The sequence below is a fragment of the Myotis yumanensis genome, unplaced genomic scaffold (genome assembly GCF_028538775.1).
Source record: "Myotis yumanensis isolate MYYU_CA2020_CCGP unplaced genomic scaffold, mMyoYum1.0.hap1 SCAF_3, whole genome shotgun sequence".
NCBI lineage: Eukaryota > Metazoa > Chordata > Mammalia > Chiroptera > Vespertilionidae > Myotis > Myotis yumanensis.
The window spans coordinates 194,832,857-194,852,319 of record NW_027223754.1 but is presented as its reverse complement, the minus strand read 5'-3'; the positions used below and the strand labels follow the sequence as shown (position 1 = coordinate 194,852,319).

Sequence of the window (19,463 nt, the reverse complement as noted above, 5' to 3'; positions counted from 1 at the left end):
ATGAAAATTTGTGCACTTGGTGGGTGAGGGGAGAGGGGAGGTTCCTCAGCCTGGCCTGCACCGTCTTGCAGTCCAGGATCCCTTGGGGGATGTCTGCCTGCTGGCTTAGGCCTGCTCCCTGTGCCTAAGCATCTGTCTCACAGTCCAGGAGCCCTTGCTCCTTACTGCCTGCCTGCTCACCGCTCCTTACCGCTCAGCTTGCTGCTCCTTAGTGCTGCCTCGGAGGCCGGAGAGGCTCCTGCCACTGCCACTGTGCTTGCCCAGCTTCTGGCTGAGCGGCATTCCCCCTGTGAGAGTGCACTGACCACCAGGGGGCAGCTCCTGCATTGAGCATCTGCCCCTGATGGTCAGTGAGTGTCATAGTGACTGGTCATTGCGCTGTTTGGTCAATTTGCATATTAGCCTTTTATTATATAGGATAATTTATGGAGATTCTTCTAGCATCTTAGCCTCATAATGCTGTACAGGAACTATGAGGTATGTATTATATAAAAATATATAATACTGCAAACATAAAGAGCATTAGAAATTGAGGTAAGTATACTCGCTCCATCACATATTCTTGAAACTATGAAATACCTTATCAATTTGCTTTCTTATAATTTGTACTCTTAATATAATAGCCCTAGTAGTTGGGTTCTCATTAATGCTTTAGTGTATTTTTCTGGTCCTTTCCAGATAACTTCATTATTTAAATAAATAATATATTTTGATCCTCAACCATATTCATTTCTACTTATACAAATTACCCACGAGATAGTCTGAAACAGCAAGGTTTCATTTTTATCTAAACAGGCAGTTTTGTACTACTGATGAAATAAAAAATAAAGTCTTACCAGTGTAGGGGAGGACAAGGTGTTTTTTTTGTTTTTTTGTAAGGCAAAGAACAAAAGATTAAGTCATAGAGAAAGAGCATGCTTCCTTACTTTTGGCAGGGCTCTTGTAGGGGACTTTTGTTGTCCCTCTGCCACTGTGCATTTTTCTGCTTTTGGTGACAGAGAAGAACATATTTCAAAGTCTGTGTGTCCCAGATCCTGTAAGTACTGGTAAAGTGGAGAATTCTGAAAGAGACATCAAATAAAACATATATGGAAATCATTATTATTTCAAGTTTTAGAGGCCAAATTCAATACCAAATGTCACTATCATGACCAGTATGCCCAAATTCTTTAAGGTTTAATCTATAAAAAAGTGAATTATATCACAATATCATTTAACATAAAAAACACACACCAACAAACAGTTTAACAAAGGGATCCAAAAGGGGGGAAAACTCTAAATAAAACACACAGATATTTTTGAGTGAGCATAGCAAGGAAAAATTAATTTAGGAATATAAATAGATTTGTTAAGAAATTTCTTTGTCCGAATTTTTGTAATATTAGAGTATACTGCTTCAAAATAGCCAATCCTGGCTATATGTAGCTCCTACGAGGACCTATACTGAAAAACAGTTATTAATTGAAGGCAAGAAGAATTAGGAAATGATTGTACTGTATTAATTATAATTGTATCATACCATCATATTCACTGATCCAGTCAAGCACAAATATGTATTATTATACTATAGATAACACATACAGTACCCAACACTATAAAAAAACTTAAAACTCCAAGACAGTTAGCTTATGTCCAAGCATATGGTAAATGAGAGACAGTGTAGTTAATAAAAGCATTAGAACACAGTGGTAGGGACCATCCAGCTTGCAGCTCCGTGGAACCATAAAAGACACACTCAGGGGGCAGACTCAGTGAACACCAAAGCCCCACTGAAGCAAGTCTAGCCCCAGAGGGGTGTCTCCAGCACAGAAGTTCTCCCACCGCAGACACAGCTGATTCTCACAGCCAATTGGCCTGGAGGTCAATTCCTCACAGTGATAACTACAACAATCAAGGCTTAAACACAACAAGACTGTGCACAAAGCCCACAAGGGGGTGCACCAAGAGTGTCTACCTCAGGTAATTGGGACACTTAGCACAGAAAGGCACTCTATCGACACAGCGAAGCATAAAAAATGCCGAGACAAAGAAACAGGACACAAACAACAGAACTGGAGGAAAGCAAACTGTTGGATATAGAGTTCAAAACCACACTTTTAAGGTCTTTAAAGAACTGTTTAGAAGCCGCCGATAAATTGAGTAAGGCCCTCGAAAAGACTGGTGAGACCGCCGATAAATGTAGTGAGATCCTCGAAAAGACTGGTAAGACCACCGATAAATGTAGTGAGATCCTCAAGAAATCTAATGAGACCCTCGATGTTGTGATAAAGGACCAACTAGAAATTAAGCATACACTGACTGAAATAAAGAATATTATACAGACTCCCAACAGCAGACCAGAGGGTCGCAAGGATCAAGTCAAAGATTTGAAATACGAAGAAGCAAAAAACACCCAACCGGAAAAGCAAAATGAAAAAAGAATCCGAAAATATGAAGATAGTGTAAGGAGCCTCTGGGACAGCTTCAAGCGTACCAACATCCGAATTATAAGGGTGCCAGAAGAAGAGAGAGAGCAAGATATTGAAAACCTATTTGAAGAAATAATGACAGAAAACTTCCCCTACCTGGTGAAAGGAATAGACTTCCAAGTCCAGGAACCGCAGAGAAACCCAAACAAAAGGAATCCAAAGAGGACCACACCAAGACACATCATAATTAAAATGCCAAGAGCAAAAGACAAAGAGAGAATCCTAAAAGCAGCAAGAGAAAGAAAATCAGTTACCTACAAGGGAGTACCCATACGACTGTCAGCTGATTTCTCAACAGAAACTTTGCAGGCCAGAAGGGAATGGCAAGAAATATTCAAAGTGATGAATACCAAGAACCTACAACCAAGACTACTTTATCCAGCAAAGCTATCATTCAGAAGTGAAGGCCAGATAAAGAGCTTCACAGATAAGAAAAAGCTAAAGGAGTTCATCACCACCAAACCAGTATTATATGAAATGCTGAAAGGTATCCTGTAAGAAGAGGAAGAAGAAGAAAAAGGTAAAGATACAAATTATGAACAACAAATACACATCTATCAACAAGTGAATCTAAAAATCAAGGGAATAAATAATCTGATGAACTGGTGATTGTAATAGAATCAAGGACATAGAAGGGAATGGACTGACTATTCTGGGGGGGGAGGGGTGTGGGGGTGAGTGAAGAGATTAGACAATAATCGTACACCTATGGATGAGGACAGTGGGTGGGGAGTGAGGGCAGAGGGTGGGGTTGGAACTGGGTGGAGGGGAGTTATGGTGGGAAAAAAGAGTAACTAATATAATAATCTGAACAATAAAGATTTAATAAAAAATAAAAATAAAATAAAATAAAATAAAAAAGAACACAGTGGTTAAAGACAGAAACTCTGGAGCCGGACCATAGATTCAAATTCCAATTCTTACTAGCTGGCTAACTATGGCAAGTTATAATCTTTTCATGCTCCAGTTGTCTCAACTAAAGATAGGAGGAATAATATTATCTAGTTCATAAATATAAAGCACTTAGAACAGTACATGACACATAATAAGCACTCAATTTATACTTTAACTTTATATAGGCTATGTGAAAAGAGCACAGGTTTTGGAACAGACGGGGGAAAAAATCATCCCAATCCCACGAAACAGAAAGATCACCATCACTACTGGATGAAAATTTATGAGACAACTCTTTCTGGATAAAAAAAGCAAAGTTTAATTTTAACTTTTAGTTTTCTCTAAAGTACAAAGGTAGTGATATGTTTAAAAATAAACCTTGATTCCACTCAACAAATCTATCTAAATATCCTATCTAATAAAAGAGAAACATGCAAACTGACCATAACCCCGACACCCTTCCCATTGGCTAATCAGCAGGATATGCAAATTAACTGCCAACCAAGATGGCGGCCGGCAGCCAGGCAACTGAAGCGAACAGGAGGCTTGCTTGCTCCAGTGATGGAGGAAGCCAACGTTCCCCGCCTGCCGCTGCTGGGCTCTGAGCTGCAGTCTAAGAAACAATGTTGCAATTATAGAACCTAAACAAACTCCAGAAACCTGCTTTCAGTCAGCTGGGCTTCAGCCAGCAGGACCGCAACAGTGTTTCAATTATAGAACCCAAACAAACCCAGTACCTTCTTTCAGCAGCCGAGGTCTCAGAGCTGGAGCCGAGCCTCAGAGCTAAAGCTGGCTCTCAGCTCCAGTGACAGCCATAGAAGGTAAATAAATCCCAGAATAAAAAAAGAACAGAAAAAAAGGAGAGGTTGGGAGCTTCAGTCGCCTGCCAGCCTGAAAACGGCCCTCAGCCCCTCACCCAGACTGGCCAGGCATCCCTGTGGGGACCCCCACCCTGAAGGGGGTGTGACCAGCTGCAATCAGCCATCATCCCCTCATCCAGGCTGGCCAGGCACCCCAGTAGGGACCCCCACCCTGAAGCAACAAGATGGCAGCTAATTTGCACACTGAAGGCGGGCGGCAGTGGGCAAGGCTGTCCGAGGTTTGGGATCCAGATCTGTGACCCTGCCGGGCGGAGGTCAGCACTTGAGGCTGTCCCTGGTCCTGGGACCTGGATCCGTGACCCTTCCGGCGGGGCGGCAGCTCGCACAGGGGCAGATCGGCCGGGGTTGGGCAGGGCAGGATGCCTGGCTTCCGCCCAGCCCCAGTCACTCTGGGCAGGTGAGCAGCGCAGAGAGCCTCTGGACAGGGGAGGCAGGCGGGCGGAGGGCGGCCTGTACTCCCCACATGGCGGTGGTGCCAGCTGTGAGCGCGCCAAACGGAGCCTGCAGGCTGAGCTGAAGTAGCGCCTGCAGGCCATCAGTGCTCAGGAGTGGCTGCGCAAGATCCGCCTCCTAGCCCAGAAGGTGCAGGATCGCAGGGACAGCCACCGTGGTGGAACAGACTGACATCCTCCTGGCCGCACCACCGGGGTTTGCGGATCTGCAAAGCCAGAGGCCTCTGGTGTGCACATCCCCCCTGGTGTGCGAACATCCCCCAGCACACTGTCACCCTCCATGCCTGCAACAGTTGCAAACCAAGGCGTGCACAAGTTCCCCCCGCCTCTCCACCGCACTTCCATCAACCCGGCATGCCTAACACCCCCACAGGATGTGCACACATCCCCTCTGATGCGCTCACGTCCTTTGGAGAGTGTCTGGGTGTTCTGGGTGCTGAGGGTGGGCACCTATGAGATGACAGTGAGAGGGTGGAGTGGTGATGCCCTGTTCCCACGGAGGCCAGTGCAGTTACGAGATCACCTCTGGGGGGTTAATGCAGGTGCTGAGGCAGGAGCAGGTGCAGATAGACACACCTGGTGGGCACGGGCGGCCCTCGCTGAGGTGCCTTTGGTCAGCATTCAAGATCAAGAACTCAGAGGTGGAGAGGAATTCCTTCCTCTCAGTGAAACAGTGGGATAGTTGGGGCAACTGTAGAGGAGGAATGTGCACTTTGGGTGCCAGCACCCATGAGCGAAGGCTGCCCTGACTGAGCCTCGCTTGCTTGGGGCCTAGCGCACTCCTGCCGGGCAGCGGGTGACAGGACATGCTTTTCCGAATTAATGAAAGAAAACGTTGATTCTCCTGCTGCCCACGAAGGTGGAAAGTGAAGTAGGGAGACATGTGGGGAGTGAGCGAGGTTCCCTGTCTGGGGGTTCCAAATCTACTGTTGGTTTCTTTCACCGCTGACTAGAGATATACAGGGTGTCCCCCCAAAATGTATACACACTTTGAATACCTACTAATTCCAATGGTTTTAAGCATAAGAAAGAAACAACAATGGAGCTGTTATCTGTTAAAAGTGTGGGCACAAACAGGTAGTTGGACATTCCATGAGGGGTCTCAGATTGGAGAGGGTGAAGGCCAGACTGAGGGGCCCCTTCCCCCCTTACCCCAGTGCACGAATTTCGTGCACCATGCTACTAGTCTACACTAATAAAAGAGAAACATGGTAATTGGCGTACGACCGCTACCCTTTTCATTGGCTAATCAGTGAGTATATGCAAATTAGCTGTCAGCCAAGATGGCTGCCGGCAGCCAGGCAGCTGGAAGCGAACATGAGGCTTGCTTGCTGCAGACTCCAATGTTCCCCGCCTGCCTTGCCGGCCTCTGAGCCGGCAGTTTGAAACATTCTAACAAATATAGAAGCTAAACAAATGGCTGGGATCTCAGAGCTGAAGTTATACATTGTTTCGATTATAGAACGCAAACAAACCAGCGGAAGCCTCAGAGCTAGAGCCAGAGCTAAAGCTGACCCAGAATAAAAAAAGAAAAAGAAAAAAAGGAGCGGTTGGGAGCTTCAGTTAATCACCAGCCTTAAGGCAGCCCTCAGCCCCTCACCCAGACTGGCCAGGCACCCCAGTGGGGACCCCCACCCTGAAGGGTGTGTGACCAGCTGCAAACAGCCACCATCCCCTCATCCAGGCTGGCCAGGCACCCCAGTGGGGACCCCCACCCTGATCCAGGACACCCTTCAGGGCAAAGCAGCCGGCCCCCAGGCTCTATCCTATATAGTAAAAGGGTAATATGCCTCCCAGCACTGGGATCAGCGGAGCCGCGAAGCCTCCTGGCACAGGATCAGCGTGACAGGGGGCAGCGCCCAAACCCCCTGATCGCCCTGCGGCTCTGTGTGTGACAGGGGGTGGGCCACAACCTCCCTATCCGCCCTGCTCTGTTCGTGACAGGGGAAGGTCCCCAACCCCCTGATCAGCCCTGCTCTGTGCCTGATAGGGGGGAGCTCCCCAACCCCCTGATCGCCCTGCGGCTCTGTGTGTGACAGGGTGCGGCACACCAACCCCCTGATCGGCCCTGCTCTGTGTGTGACAGGGTGCGGTGCCCCAACTCCCCCCTCCCCACGGGCCCTGCTCTGTGTGTGACAGGGTAGAGCCATAACCTCTCCATCGGCCCTGCCCTGAGTGTGACAGGGTGCAGCACCCCAACCCCCTGATCGACCCTGCTCTGTGGGTGATAGAGGGTGGCGCCCCAACCCCCCTCCACGGGCCTTGCTCTGTGTGTGACAGGGTAGAGCCATAACCTCCCCATTGGCCCTGCCCTGAGTGTGACAGGGTGCAGCACCCCAACCCCCTGATCTGCCCTGCTCTGTGTGTGACAGGGGGCGGTGCTCCAGTTCCCCTATCGGCCCTACTCTGTGAGTGACAGGGGGGAGCTCCCCAACCCCCTTATCGACCCTGCTCTGTGAGTGACAGGGGGCAGCGCCCCAACCCCCGATGGGCCCTGCTGTGTGCATGACAGGGGGGAGCTCCCCAACCCCCTGGTGGGCCCTGCTCTGTGTGTGACAGGGTACGGAGCCCCAACCCCCTTGATGGGCCCTGCTCTGTGAGTGACAGGGGGCAGCGCCCCAACCCCCTGATTGGCCCTGCTCTGTGCGTGACAGGGGGTGGCGCTGCAACCTCCCCATCGACCCTGCCTTGAGTGTGACAGGGGGCGGTGCCCCAACCCCCCAATTGACCCTACCCTGAGCGTGACTGAGGGTGGCATCGCAACCTCCCGATCCGCCCTGCTTTGTGCATGACGGGGTGGTGCCCCAACTCCCCAATCGGCCCTGCTCTGAGCCTGACCAGGGGCTGCACCTAGGGATTGGGCCTGCCCTCTGCCACCCGGGAGCAGGCCTAAGCCAGCAGGTCGTTATCTTCCGAGGGGTCCCAGACTGCGCGAGGGCACAGGCCGGGCTGGGGGACCCGCCCCCCCCCGCCCAGTGCACAAATTTTTGTGCACCGGGCCTCTAGTATATATAAAAGGCTAATATGCAAAGTGTCCCCTAGGGAATTTGAACGGGAGTTCGATCGCTTGCTATGACATGCGCTGACCACCAGGGGGCTGCACAGAATGAAGGAAGGCCCCGGCTGGCAGCCAGGGAAGGAAGGCCCCAGCCGGCAGCTGGAAGACCCTGATCTGATCGGCCCTGGTCACTGGCCAGACCTAGGGACCCTATCCGTGCACGAATTTTGTGCACCAGACCTCTAGTCCTATATAATAAAAGCCTAATATGCTAAGTGTCTGGTCGACTGGTCGACCGTTCAACCAATCAAAGCATAATATACTAATGATATGCTGTTCAACCTCTTGCTATGATGTGCACTGACCACCAAGGGGCAGACGCTCTGACCAAGTTAGCTTGCTGCTGGGGTCCAGCTGATCGAGACTGAGTGAGATGGGCTGGACACACCCTGGAGCCCTCCCAGGGTCCCACCCTGGCTGGTCAACCTGCTGCAACTATCCCTGCCTTGATCATGCACTGGAGGGGCCTTCGGCTTGGCCTGCACCCTCTCACAATCTGGGACACCTCAGGGGATGTCGGAGAGCTGGTTTTGGCCCAATCCTGCAGGCCAGGCTGAGGGATCCCACTGGTGCACGAATTCGTGCATCGGGCCTCTAGCATTTAATATTTTAAAAAGACCTTATGTTAGGTGTCAGAGATACAAGACCAACTATCACCAAAACAACAGATAGCAACATAACTAACACAATACTATGTGGCAAAAGCTTAACTAAGCATTACATGCAACATCTTAGATAAGGCTCACAATCTTACCTAATAATAGACAAACATGTAAATAGACCGTACCTTCACTATGCTAACCAGCCAATCAGGAGAGTATGCAAATTAACCTAACAAAGATGACAGGTAATTTGCATACATAGGCTCCAAGTGGTGGAGCGAAGCCTGATGGCCCCGGGGCCGGGCAGCACAGTGAAGCCTCATGGCCCCGGGGCTGGCGGCACAGCGAAGCCTCATGGCTCCGGGGCCGGCACCGGCCAGAGCTCGGCCAGAGCGAAGGCCTGGGTGCCAGGTGCCGGAGGAAAACCGGTGCCAGCAGCCAGGGGAAAGGAAGGCCTATTGTACGAAACTCTTCATGCAACAGGCCTCTAGTCTATACTAATAAAAGCCTTGGTAACCCTCACGTGAGATGTCGTCACAAGATGACTGCCACAAGATGGCCATGCGCACAGTGGAGGCGGGGCCCAGCGGCCATTCCACATAGTGATTCCTGGGGGTCCTGAGGCTCCACGCGGCACGGAGGAGGCCAGTCCCAGTGGAGGAGGTGGGTCGCAGCAGGGGAGGGCAGTTGGGGGCAATCGGGCCAGCAGGGGAGGGCAGTTGGGGCGACTGGGCCGGCTGGGGAGCGGTTAGGGGGTGATCAGGTTGGCAAGCAGAAGCGGTTAGGGGCAATCAGGCAGGCAGGCAAGCGGTTAGGAGCCAGCAGTCCCGGATAGTGAGAGGGATCCCCCGAGGGATACCAGATTGGAGAGGGTGCAGGCCGGGCTGAGGGACACCTCCCTCCAGTGCATGAATTTTGTGCACTGGGCCACTAGTCTATAATAATAAAAGCATAATATGCTAATTAGACCGGACGTCCTTCACGACGACCTTCCGGACAAAAAAGCTGGGGCTGAGAGGGAAGCCTGGGTCCCAAGTGCCAGAGGAAAGCCGGTGCCGGCAGCCGGGGGAAGGAAGGCATACTCTTGCACAAATTTCATGTATGGGGCTTCTAGTAAACTCTATAAAATGTATCATCATCACCATCATCTATTGTTATTCCCATTTCATAGTTGAAAAAACAGATTCACTCAGGCCTACCCTGTATTTGGAATACAAAGTATTCATTATTGCTCTTCTGTTTAATCACCTAAGGAAAAAAAATCTATGTTATAGATATTCTATTTTGCTATTCTGTGAGCTGTGACATAAACTGGAAAAGAAAAGGACATTGGGGCCAATGCTGACACAGCATTATAATTTGCATAAAAAGAAGTTTGGACTCATCCCCACCACCAAGCCTCTTCCCAAAGAACAGTTAGCAGTCAAGAGTATGCCTCACGAGTTCAAGTGAGTCTTTAATTAGGACAGGAATCAGCAAACTAAAACTGTTGGATTAGATTTGTCCCCTCTTCTATGCCTATTTTTATATGACTGGGGAACAAGAAATGGTTTTTACATTTTGAAATCGTTGGAGAAAATATCAAAAGCCTGATATTTTGTGATACATAAAAATTATGTTAAAATTTTCATAAATAAAAGTTTTATTGGAATATAACCACACTCATTGATTTATGTATTATCTGTGGCTGCTTTTGCACTATACCAGCAAAGCTAAGACACAGACCATATGGCCCGCAAAGTCTAAAATATTTACTATCTGGCCTGTTATAGAAAAAGTTTGATGACCCTTGAATTAGTGTAACTCTACTTTGATCCATCTTATTTATTGTTCTTCCCCATGGAAGTTCATTTGAAGAAAGAATTCTACTGCCTTAAAAACAAGTTGTTTTTTTTAAGTATGTAAACTTTTCAAAAGATCATCCAAGTGAACTAGCATTCTTGTTCTTTTGCCGCTCTGATGGTTCACAGTTCAGTTTGAAAACACAGACTGAGTAATGCAAGGCAATATTTGAAGATCAACTATGGGTGATCCAAACTGAGTATGAAAGCTTAGCTGATGTGCAGAATATACAGTATTAATGTAAATAATGTAATTTTAATGAAAAATGCTTTTTTTCCAAAGTGGGGAAAAAGAAGGAATTGAGAAGAGTGGATTGTTTTACATTTTTGTAAATCTCTTTACTGTCTGGTTTAATAGGAGATAGCTGGATTCTTGTATTTGCTTCTGCATTCATTCTGCTGCAATTTATTGTTTTGGATGAAGTATATAAAGAAAATCACACCTTAAACAGATGTACAGTTGGAAAGGGAATAGTAATTTAAGTCTTTTCTGATAATCGTATTATCAAAGAATAGCCATATTGATGAGTTTTTCATACTCTGAACATTCACAAGAGAGTAAAAGTGAAAAAGGCAGATAATATCTTGGTATTAAAACCTGATTGTCCAATATAAAATAACTTATTTTTGGTTTTCTTTTACAAGAGCAAGGTGAGGCTCCCTATTGTATCAGCCCTCATTCATATATTTGAAGGTTTGGGGCTATTAGGCTTTAGACTAATAGATATTTCTATGTATCACATAGTGAGCATTATTATAGGTTGATGGCAGCTTTAGAAGGGATTTTGTGTGTGTGCAGAGGGTAAGGCAGAGTAGATGGTGATAGGTAATTTTCTTTATTATAACTTTTCTTCCTTGGTTCAAGCAAAATAGAACCACAAATGTTTCAGTTAAGCTGTTTTCTTAAAGAGAAATCATCAGCACTAAACTCAAAATATAATTCTGTAGTGTTGGAGAATGTTACTGCTGCCAAAAGAAATATGAGAAACCCCAGACACAGCATGTGGGAGCTTCTCCTCAGGAAATCCTTGTGGTTAATGATTCCTGTAAATTTCAGCTGACAGAAAACACACATCATAGTACCAGAAAAATTTTGCTAAATGAATGATAGCCAAGAGTTTTTGGTTGTGCTAAGATTGTTCTGATGGTTGAAACATATTCTTGTAAGAAAAAATAAATAAAAATAGACAGGAAAACACCAACATTTTTGCTGAACAAGCATTTCAAGAAAATGACTCATTTAAATCCTAGACTACTTATACTTCTGCACCCCCGCCCTCATTAAACATATCAGACCCCACTCTAATGGTATATAAAGTCTGAACCACTCTAAAGCACTGTTTATTTTCTGCATGATTTTTGGTGTATTCTGCAGAAGTGCCAATACCTTTATTGCTGGTTTGCATTTAAGAAGGAAGATTCCTGGCCAGCATGCTCAGTGGTTGAGCATCAACCTATGAACCAGGAGGTCATGTTTCAATTCTCATTCAGGGCTCAGGTTGCAGGCTTGATCCCCAGAAAGGGGAGTGTAGAAGGCAGCCGATCCATGATTTTCTCTCATCATTGATGTTTCTTTCTCTCTTTCTCCCTTTCCCTCCTCTCTGACGTAAAAAAAAAAAAAAAGCCCTAGCTGGTATGGCTCAGTGGATAGAATGTCGGCCTGTGGACTGAAGGGTCCCAGGTTCGATTTGGTCAAGGGCACATACCTTGGTTTGATCCTCAGCCCTTCCACACTCTGTCTCCGCCTCCCTTTCACTCTCTCTAAAAATCAATGGAATAATATCCTCCAGTGAGGAGTAACAAAAATAAAGAAGGAAGATTAGTGTAGAAATGGAGGGAAGGGTGAGGGGTAAATGCTTTTATTATTAGGCTCTCTTCTAAACTGCTTTAAACCCTCACAGGTAGAACAAGTTGTAACCTTTCAGTTCTAGCCAAGAAAGAAGAACAGGCCAAACATGGAAGAATTAGGTAGCCTATTCTATAATAGACATTAACTGAACATCTTCTTTGTGCAAGGTAATATCTGGGCACAGGGGAGAAAACAAAACAGATAAGATCCTTGTTAAAAAGTTTTATTCTATGATACTTCTGATAAGACCATGGTATACTGGCTTTCAACAATACCAACAAAAATACTGAGTGGTCCGGTACTTTTCAGTTAGGCCACTATGTTTCAGGAAAATCCTCTCTTAATCACAGCTACTCTCAGGGCTGTATACCCTTTTAGAAAAGCAAATTGTAGTCTGTAACAACTACTGGCCAAATTCTGATTCTGGTTCCTCACAAAGTATCTGCTCAGTCTTCTAGATGTCAATGACTCAGTGCTAACAGCATTCCACTGGCTAGAAAAAAAGGAAACTTAAATGACAAGCTTCATTTGTTCATTTATCACTAATCAAATATTTACTGAGCACCTATTATACGTCAGGCACCAGAGTTATAGTAGTTTTCTGCCATTAACTTCTCTCTGGGGATGCTCAAGAAAAAGTTAACTTTTTCCCTAGTTATAAAAAGGGAACGAAGTTCAACTGCTCAACTTCAGAGATTTTTTTGTTTTATTTTTGAGTTAAAAATGCAAACAGTACAGTCCTAGCTGGTTTGGCTCAGTGGATGGAGCGTCGGCCTGGGGACTGAAGGGTCCTGGGTTTGATTCCAGTGAAGGGCACATGCCTGGGTTGCAGGCTCAATCCCCAATAGGGAGTGTGCAGAAGGCAGCCCATCAATGATTCTCTCTCATCATTGATGTTTCTATCTCTCCCTCTCCCTTCTTCTCTGAAATCAATAAAAAAAAATTTTTAAAAATGTAAACAGCACAAAAAAGTATAAAATGTGAAATAACTTTCTTTATCCTACCTCTGACCCCTACTCACTCTCCCCAAATGTAACAAACATTCTTTAGTTTGTGAATCGCTTCCCCCACCCCCAATTTAGTACCCATTTATGATTGAAAGTGGTTGGCAATGGAGGGACCAAGATGATTCCTACATTTCTGGTTTGAACAATTAGGTGGTGCTATTTACTAAAATATAAAATAATGGCAGAGCAACAAATCTGAAGAGGAAGGTGATGAGTTAGAGGTACCTGTGAGATACTCAAATGTGAATAACTTGGACCTAAAGTATCTGGACCTAAAGATTCTGGAGATCAGCCTAGTTTGAATGTAGAGATTTGAGTTTTTAGCAAATAGGTATGGTGACAAATCAATATGGTAGCATATAGTTATGGAAATCTGGAGTAGGTAAGCTCAGTTAGAGATAATACATAGTATGAGAAGACGAGAGGGCCCTAAGAGAGATCAGTATTTTGGAAAAGAGTAGTGAAAAGCTGGAAAATAATAAGGTTAACAGTAAAAATAGTTAACATTTGTTGAGTTGTTTATATGCTTAGGCATTACAGTTAAACATGTTTTATAATACCCAATTTACTCCTAACAAACTTCTGAATACTACTATTCATATTTTAGAAAGAAATTGGGGCATATGGAGGTTAAATAACTTGTCCAATGTTACCCAGAAGAATGTGAAGCTAACTGGTCTGATTCCAAAGCCCACACCCTTAACCAAAACACAAAACTGCCTCTTTGAGGAAAAAGGAGATCTAGAAGGAACGACCAAGTCTTCTCTCTCAAGTTCATCTTGCTGTTTTAAAATGTAGGTTATTATTCAGGTGTGGTGAGGCCAACAGATTAGGAGACAACTGCCATTGAAAAGATAGTTTGTTACACTCATAGATCCTCAGAAGCGGGCAGGCCATGCTGGAGGGGAGGGCACATGGGCAGCACCAGGTTGTCCTCATCTCAAATTATCCCCCTTTCACTGGTGGCTTTAGTCCCTTGAACCTAGAAACACAAATTTTGAATCCCCCCCGCCCCATCCTCCCACTCCACCCTGCCCATGAATATATTTTGAAGAGTGGCAACTCCTTCAAACCTTCATAGAACTGGTATTCTTATGATCTATAGGCTCCATGATTTTTCTGTTGACTCATCCTTAAGAGAGTTCTATATTTATTAGACTTGGGTTAACAAAGTAACAATTAGGAATAATTCAGGCAGAAACCAGAGGGAAATTTTCAGGTATAAAATGCAAAGAAGAAGAAGAATCAAAAGGCAGATCAATTTAGAAATCTAGTTACCAACGGTGAAAGAGCCATATAGCAGGCATTAATATGAACAAGATCACAAACAAAATAAAGCAAGTATTCCGGTGCTGCAGTTTCCCACAGGCTATGGGGGTTCATAGGTAGTGGGAATCTGGAAATGGCCCTTGACCTGCTCCCCCCTCTACAGCAGAGTCTACCTCTGGTTTAGAGATGCCAGCAGAGGCAGCTAATTCTGTTTGATACTACCCAGATGCATTTTTTTTTTTTTAAATCACAGGAGGATATCAGTGTAGGTTCTCATCTGTTTGGTTAACCCCTTCCCCACCATATCTTTCCCAAACAACAGCAGCAGTGAACATGTGTCAGGCACTGTTCTAAGCATTTTTACAGACTAACTCATCTCATTTTTGCAATAACCTTATGAGCCAGAACTCATTTAAGATAAGAGGAAACTAAGGCAAGCATGGAAAGACCAAGTAACTTGGCCTCGGACATGTCATAAATGATAGAGCCAGGATTTGAACCTAGGCAGCTGAGCAAGAGCCAAATCTGTTATTTTCTCTGCTACAATGCAAAAAACTTAGAGTAAATAAGTTCATTAATTTAGTCTAATATAGTATTTTGTATAATTTGTATATTTTTAAAACTAGAAGCTGGACTTGTAATTTTAAAATCATTTAACAGATTAAGTTAGAAAATTCACAATAGGTCAACATGTCTTCTGATAATATCTACATTTATTCCCAGTCATTTATGTTTCAGATGAATTTGCCTCAGATTGTACAAGCCTAGAAATTGGCTGCAAAGAATCTTGGGACTAAAAAAACAATAATACTCTATTCTTACAAATTACTTTCAAGTTCAGCTCATTGGGTTTAAAAAATAACTCTTATGCATGCATACAAGTCCTTTGGTTGCTCTCTAACCTTCCCCCTCCCCCTACCATTTGTCTCTGGATCTATTCTTGTTCATCAAATTATGTTGATTATTATATTCCACATATGAGTGAGATCATGTGATATTTATCTTTCTCCGACTGGCTTATCTCACTTAGCATAATGCTTTCCAGTTCCATCCATGCTGTTGCAAATGGTAAAAGTTCCTTCTTTTTTATAGCGGTATAGTATTCCATTGTGTAGATGTACCAGTTTTTAATCCATTCATCTGCTGATGGGCACTTAGGTTGTTTCCAAATCTTAGCTAGTGTAAATTGTGCTGCTATGAACATAGGGGTGCATATATATCTTTTCTGATTGGTGTTTAGCATAACCAATGGACACTGACACTGGGGCAGTGGGGGCTTGCCTGGGGTGGGAATGACTGGGCAGGGGGGGTCAATTGGGGAAAAAGGAGACATAAGTAAAATTTTAGACAAATTTTATATATATATACACTTCTTCTAATTAATTTTTTGTCAATGTGCATGAATCCGTGCTGCACTGGACCACTACTGTGGGATATAAAACTGAAACTCACGAACACAAAAGCAGTGTGGTGATTGCCAGAGGGATAGGGGTGGGAGGAGAAAGGGGTCCTAATATAAGGTGACAGGAGGTTTGACTTTTGGATTGTGGGCACACAGTGTAATATACAGATCTTGTAAACATAGAAGCCCACACCTGAAACCTAGATGTTCATGTTGACCAATATCACCCAATCATTGTAATAAATAAATATTAATATTAAAAAGAAAAAAATAACTTATGACACGGGAGAGAAAATATGGCTCACATATGATAAAATTGATTTAATTTACAATAAACCCATATAAAAACAAGAAAAAGATTTTAAAAACTGTAAAATGAGCAAAGGGTATAAACAGGCAGTTCAAAGGAAAAGAACATACATACCTTAATCAATAAAGAAATTTTAAAAAAAGAATAAAGACAAGATCATAAAATTTTCCCTAAAATAAAACTGCTTATCTACAAAAAACAAACAAAAAAACATGTTGGACTTTAACCTTGATTGAAGACATGCAAATTAAAGATAATTTTATCTGGTAGTTGGCAATAATTAAGAAGTTCGATCATATTTAGTGTTGCCAAGGGTATGAGGAAATAGATACTTCATACACTATTAGTGGGAATATAGCTATGAAAACATAAATGTATGCATCTACTGAACTAGCAATTCTACTATGCATTTGTTCTATGGGTATAACTATAGAAGTCAGCTAAATGTACATATGAGAATACTGACTACTATAATCATTTAAGAACCCATTTAGATTTAAAAAAGTCAAATTATTCATTTCTATGTGTATTAGACATATATTTGCATATATGTATATATGAATATAATTATACTGAAAATGATCTGGAAGAAAACTGATTACTGTAGTTACTTGTGAGGAGAAAAGTGAAAGAAATTGGGGAAGGAAAGGGGGGATTAAGGGAGGGCTGATGCTTTCCCTGTATTTGACTTTTAAAAAAATATATATATATTTTATTGATATTTTACAGAGAGAAAGGGAGAGGGATAGAGAGTTAGAAACATTGATGAGAGAGAAATATCGATCAGCTGCCTCCTGCACACCTCCTACTGGGGATGTGCCCACAACCAAGGTACATGCCCTTGACTGGAATCGAACCTGGGACCCTTGAGTCCGCAGGCTGACGCTCTATCCACTGAGCCAAACCGGTTAGGGTTGTATCTGACTTTTTACAATCTACACTAATAAAAGAGAAACATGGTAATTGGCGTACGAGCTAACCTTCCCATTGGCTAATCAGCGTATCCTTATGCAAATTAACTGTCAGCCAAGATGGCGGCCGGCAGCCATGCACTGAAGCAAACAGGGAGGCTTGCTTCCTCCAGGAACTGCAGACTCCAACGTACTCCGCCTCACTTGCCAGCCTCTCAACTGCAACTCTAAGCAACTATTACTATGTTGCAAATAAGAAGCTAAACAAAACTGGCTTTCAGTCAGCCCCGGACCGCAACATTGTATCCATGTTTTCAGTAGCGAGGCCTCAGAGCTAAAGCTGGCCCAGAATAAAAAAGAAAACAAGGAGTGGTTGGGAGCTTTTAGTCAACCGCCAGTGGGAAAACAGCCCTCAGCCCCTCAGCCAGCCTGGCCAGGCACCCCAGTGGGGACCCCCACCCTGATCCAGGACACCCTTCAGGGCAAACCAGCCGGCCCTACCCGTGCACCAGGCCTCTATTCTATATAGTAAACAGGTAATATGCCTCCCGGCACCGGGATCAGCGGAGCAGCAAGGCTCCCGGCACCGGGATCAGCGTGACAGGGGGCAGCGCCCAAACCCCCTGATCACTCTGTGGCTCTGTGAGTGACAGGGGGTGGGGCCACAACCTCCCTATCCGCCCTGCTCTGTTCATGACAAGGGAAGGCGCCCCAACCCCCTGATCAGCCCTGCTCTGTGCCTGATAGGGGGGAGCTCCCCAATCCCCTGATTGCCCTGCGGCTTTGTGTTTGACAGGGTGCGGCGCACCAACCCCCTGATTGGCCCTGCTCTGTGTGTGACAGTGTGCGGTGCCCCAACCCCCCTGCCCCCACGGGCCCTGCTCTGTGTGTGACAGGGTAGAGCCATAACCTCTCCATCGGCCCTGCCCTGAGTGTGACAGTGGCGGTGCCCCAACCCCCTGATCGGCCCTGCTCTGTGGGTAATAGAGGGTGGCGCCCCAACCCCCCTCCACGGGCCTTGCTCTGTGTGTGACAGGGTAGAGCCATAACCTCCCCATTGGCCCTGCCCTGAGTGTGACAGGGTGCAGCGCCCCAACCGCCTGATCTTCCCTGCTCTGTGTGTGACAGGAGGCGGTGCCCCAGCTCCCCTATCGGCCCTACTCTGTGAGTGACAGGGGGCAGCGCTCCAACCCCCCTGATGGGCCCTGCTCTGTGAGTGACAGGGGGTGGCGCCGCAACCTCCCCATCGACCCTGCCTTGAGTGTAACAGGGGGCGGTGCCCCAACCCCCCAATCAGTCTACCCTGAAAGTGACTGAGGGTGGCATTGCAACCTCCCGATCCGCCCTGCTCTGTGCATGACGGGGTGGCGCCCCAACTCCCCAATCGGCCCTGCTCTGAGCCTGACCAGGGGCTGCACTTAGGGATTGGGCATGCCTTCTGCCACCCGGGAGCAGGCCTAAGCCAGCAGGTCGTTACCTCCCGAGGGGTCCCAGACTGTGAGAGGGCACAGGCCGGGCTAGGCGACCCCCCCCCCCCCCCCCCCGCCCCGAGTGCACAAATGTTTGTGCACCGGGCCTCTAGTGAGAATATATTTGTTATTTATGTGGAAAAAGGTACCCAGCATAAGGCTGATATTTTAAAAAAAGGTGTTGAATTGTTAGTTTAACAAATTAATTAGAATGGTCCGGTGTACTTTTCTCTTTCAAAACTAATGAACTCCCTAGCCTGGCAGCTCAGTTGGTTAGAGTGTTGTCCTGATATGCCAAAGTTTCAGGTTCAAGTCCTGGTCACAGCACATACAAAAATCAACCAATGAATGCATAAATGAGTGGAACAACAAATCTCTCTCTCTCTCTTTAAAAAAAAAAACCCCACACCCACTAATGATCTACTCAACTATTACACAGTTCCTTGATTTAAAATGTATTATATCAAAGCCATACTATTAGGCCTTGAAAAATGCTAACTATTGTCAGATGCCAGATGATATTTGATCTGTGCAAGTGTATATTTAAACACAAAAGGCAATAGGAAACTAGAGATAGCTACTAACTGAAGGCAGAAGGCAGGAAACATTGGCACAGAAACCTGAAATTGTAGAATTTTGTTAATGAAGACTTCACACCTATATAAATCTGTGCTTATTTAGAAGCCTTTGACTGTCATTCCCTTGTTAACAGAATTTATCAAATTACTTAGTTAACTTTTCTTTAAATGTTTCTATAAATTTTAATTCCTTCAGAAAAAAGTACTGAACTTTAAGTTATATATTTTTAAAATTTCCACCATTCCAATAGAACTTCTAAAAGATTTTTTATTCAAAACAAAATATTTAAGAAAAAAGATATCTGTAATTAATTAGTAATTAGATTTGATAGGAATATTTGCCTGGAAACATTTATTAGCTACCAAAAATATTTTTAAAAATATTTTCTCTTTAGCTATAGCTTAAAGCTACAAATCTAAATGCAATTATCACATAGAGAACATCATTAAAAAATATGACTAAAAAGCATGA

At 44.9% G+C, this 19,463-nt stretch overlaps 1 protein-coding gene across 5 annotated transcripts in view; it reads right to left on the bottom strand.

The window, feature by feature from the left end:
• Window positions 1–19,463, bottom strand: part of VEZT (vezatin, adherens junctions transmembrane protein) — a 75,915-nt gene that overhangs the window by 42,629 nt on the left and 13,823 nt on the right. For all 5 annotated transcript variants that reach the window (XM_070410843.1, XM_070410844.1, XM_070410845.1 and 2 more), the window contains exon 2: window positions 927–1,061. In XM_070410843.1, coding sequence (XP_070266944.1) covers window positions 927–1,061 — 135 coding nt within the window. The remainder of the gene's footprint in view (window positions 1–926; window positions 1,062–19,463) is intronic.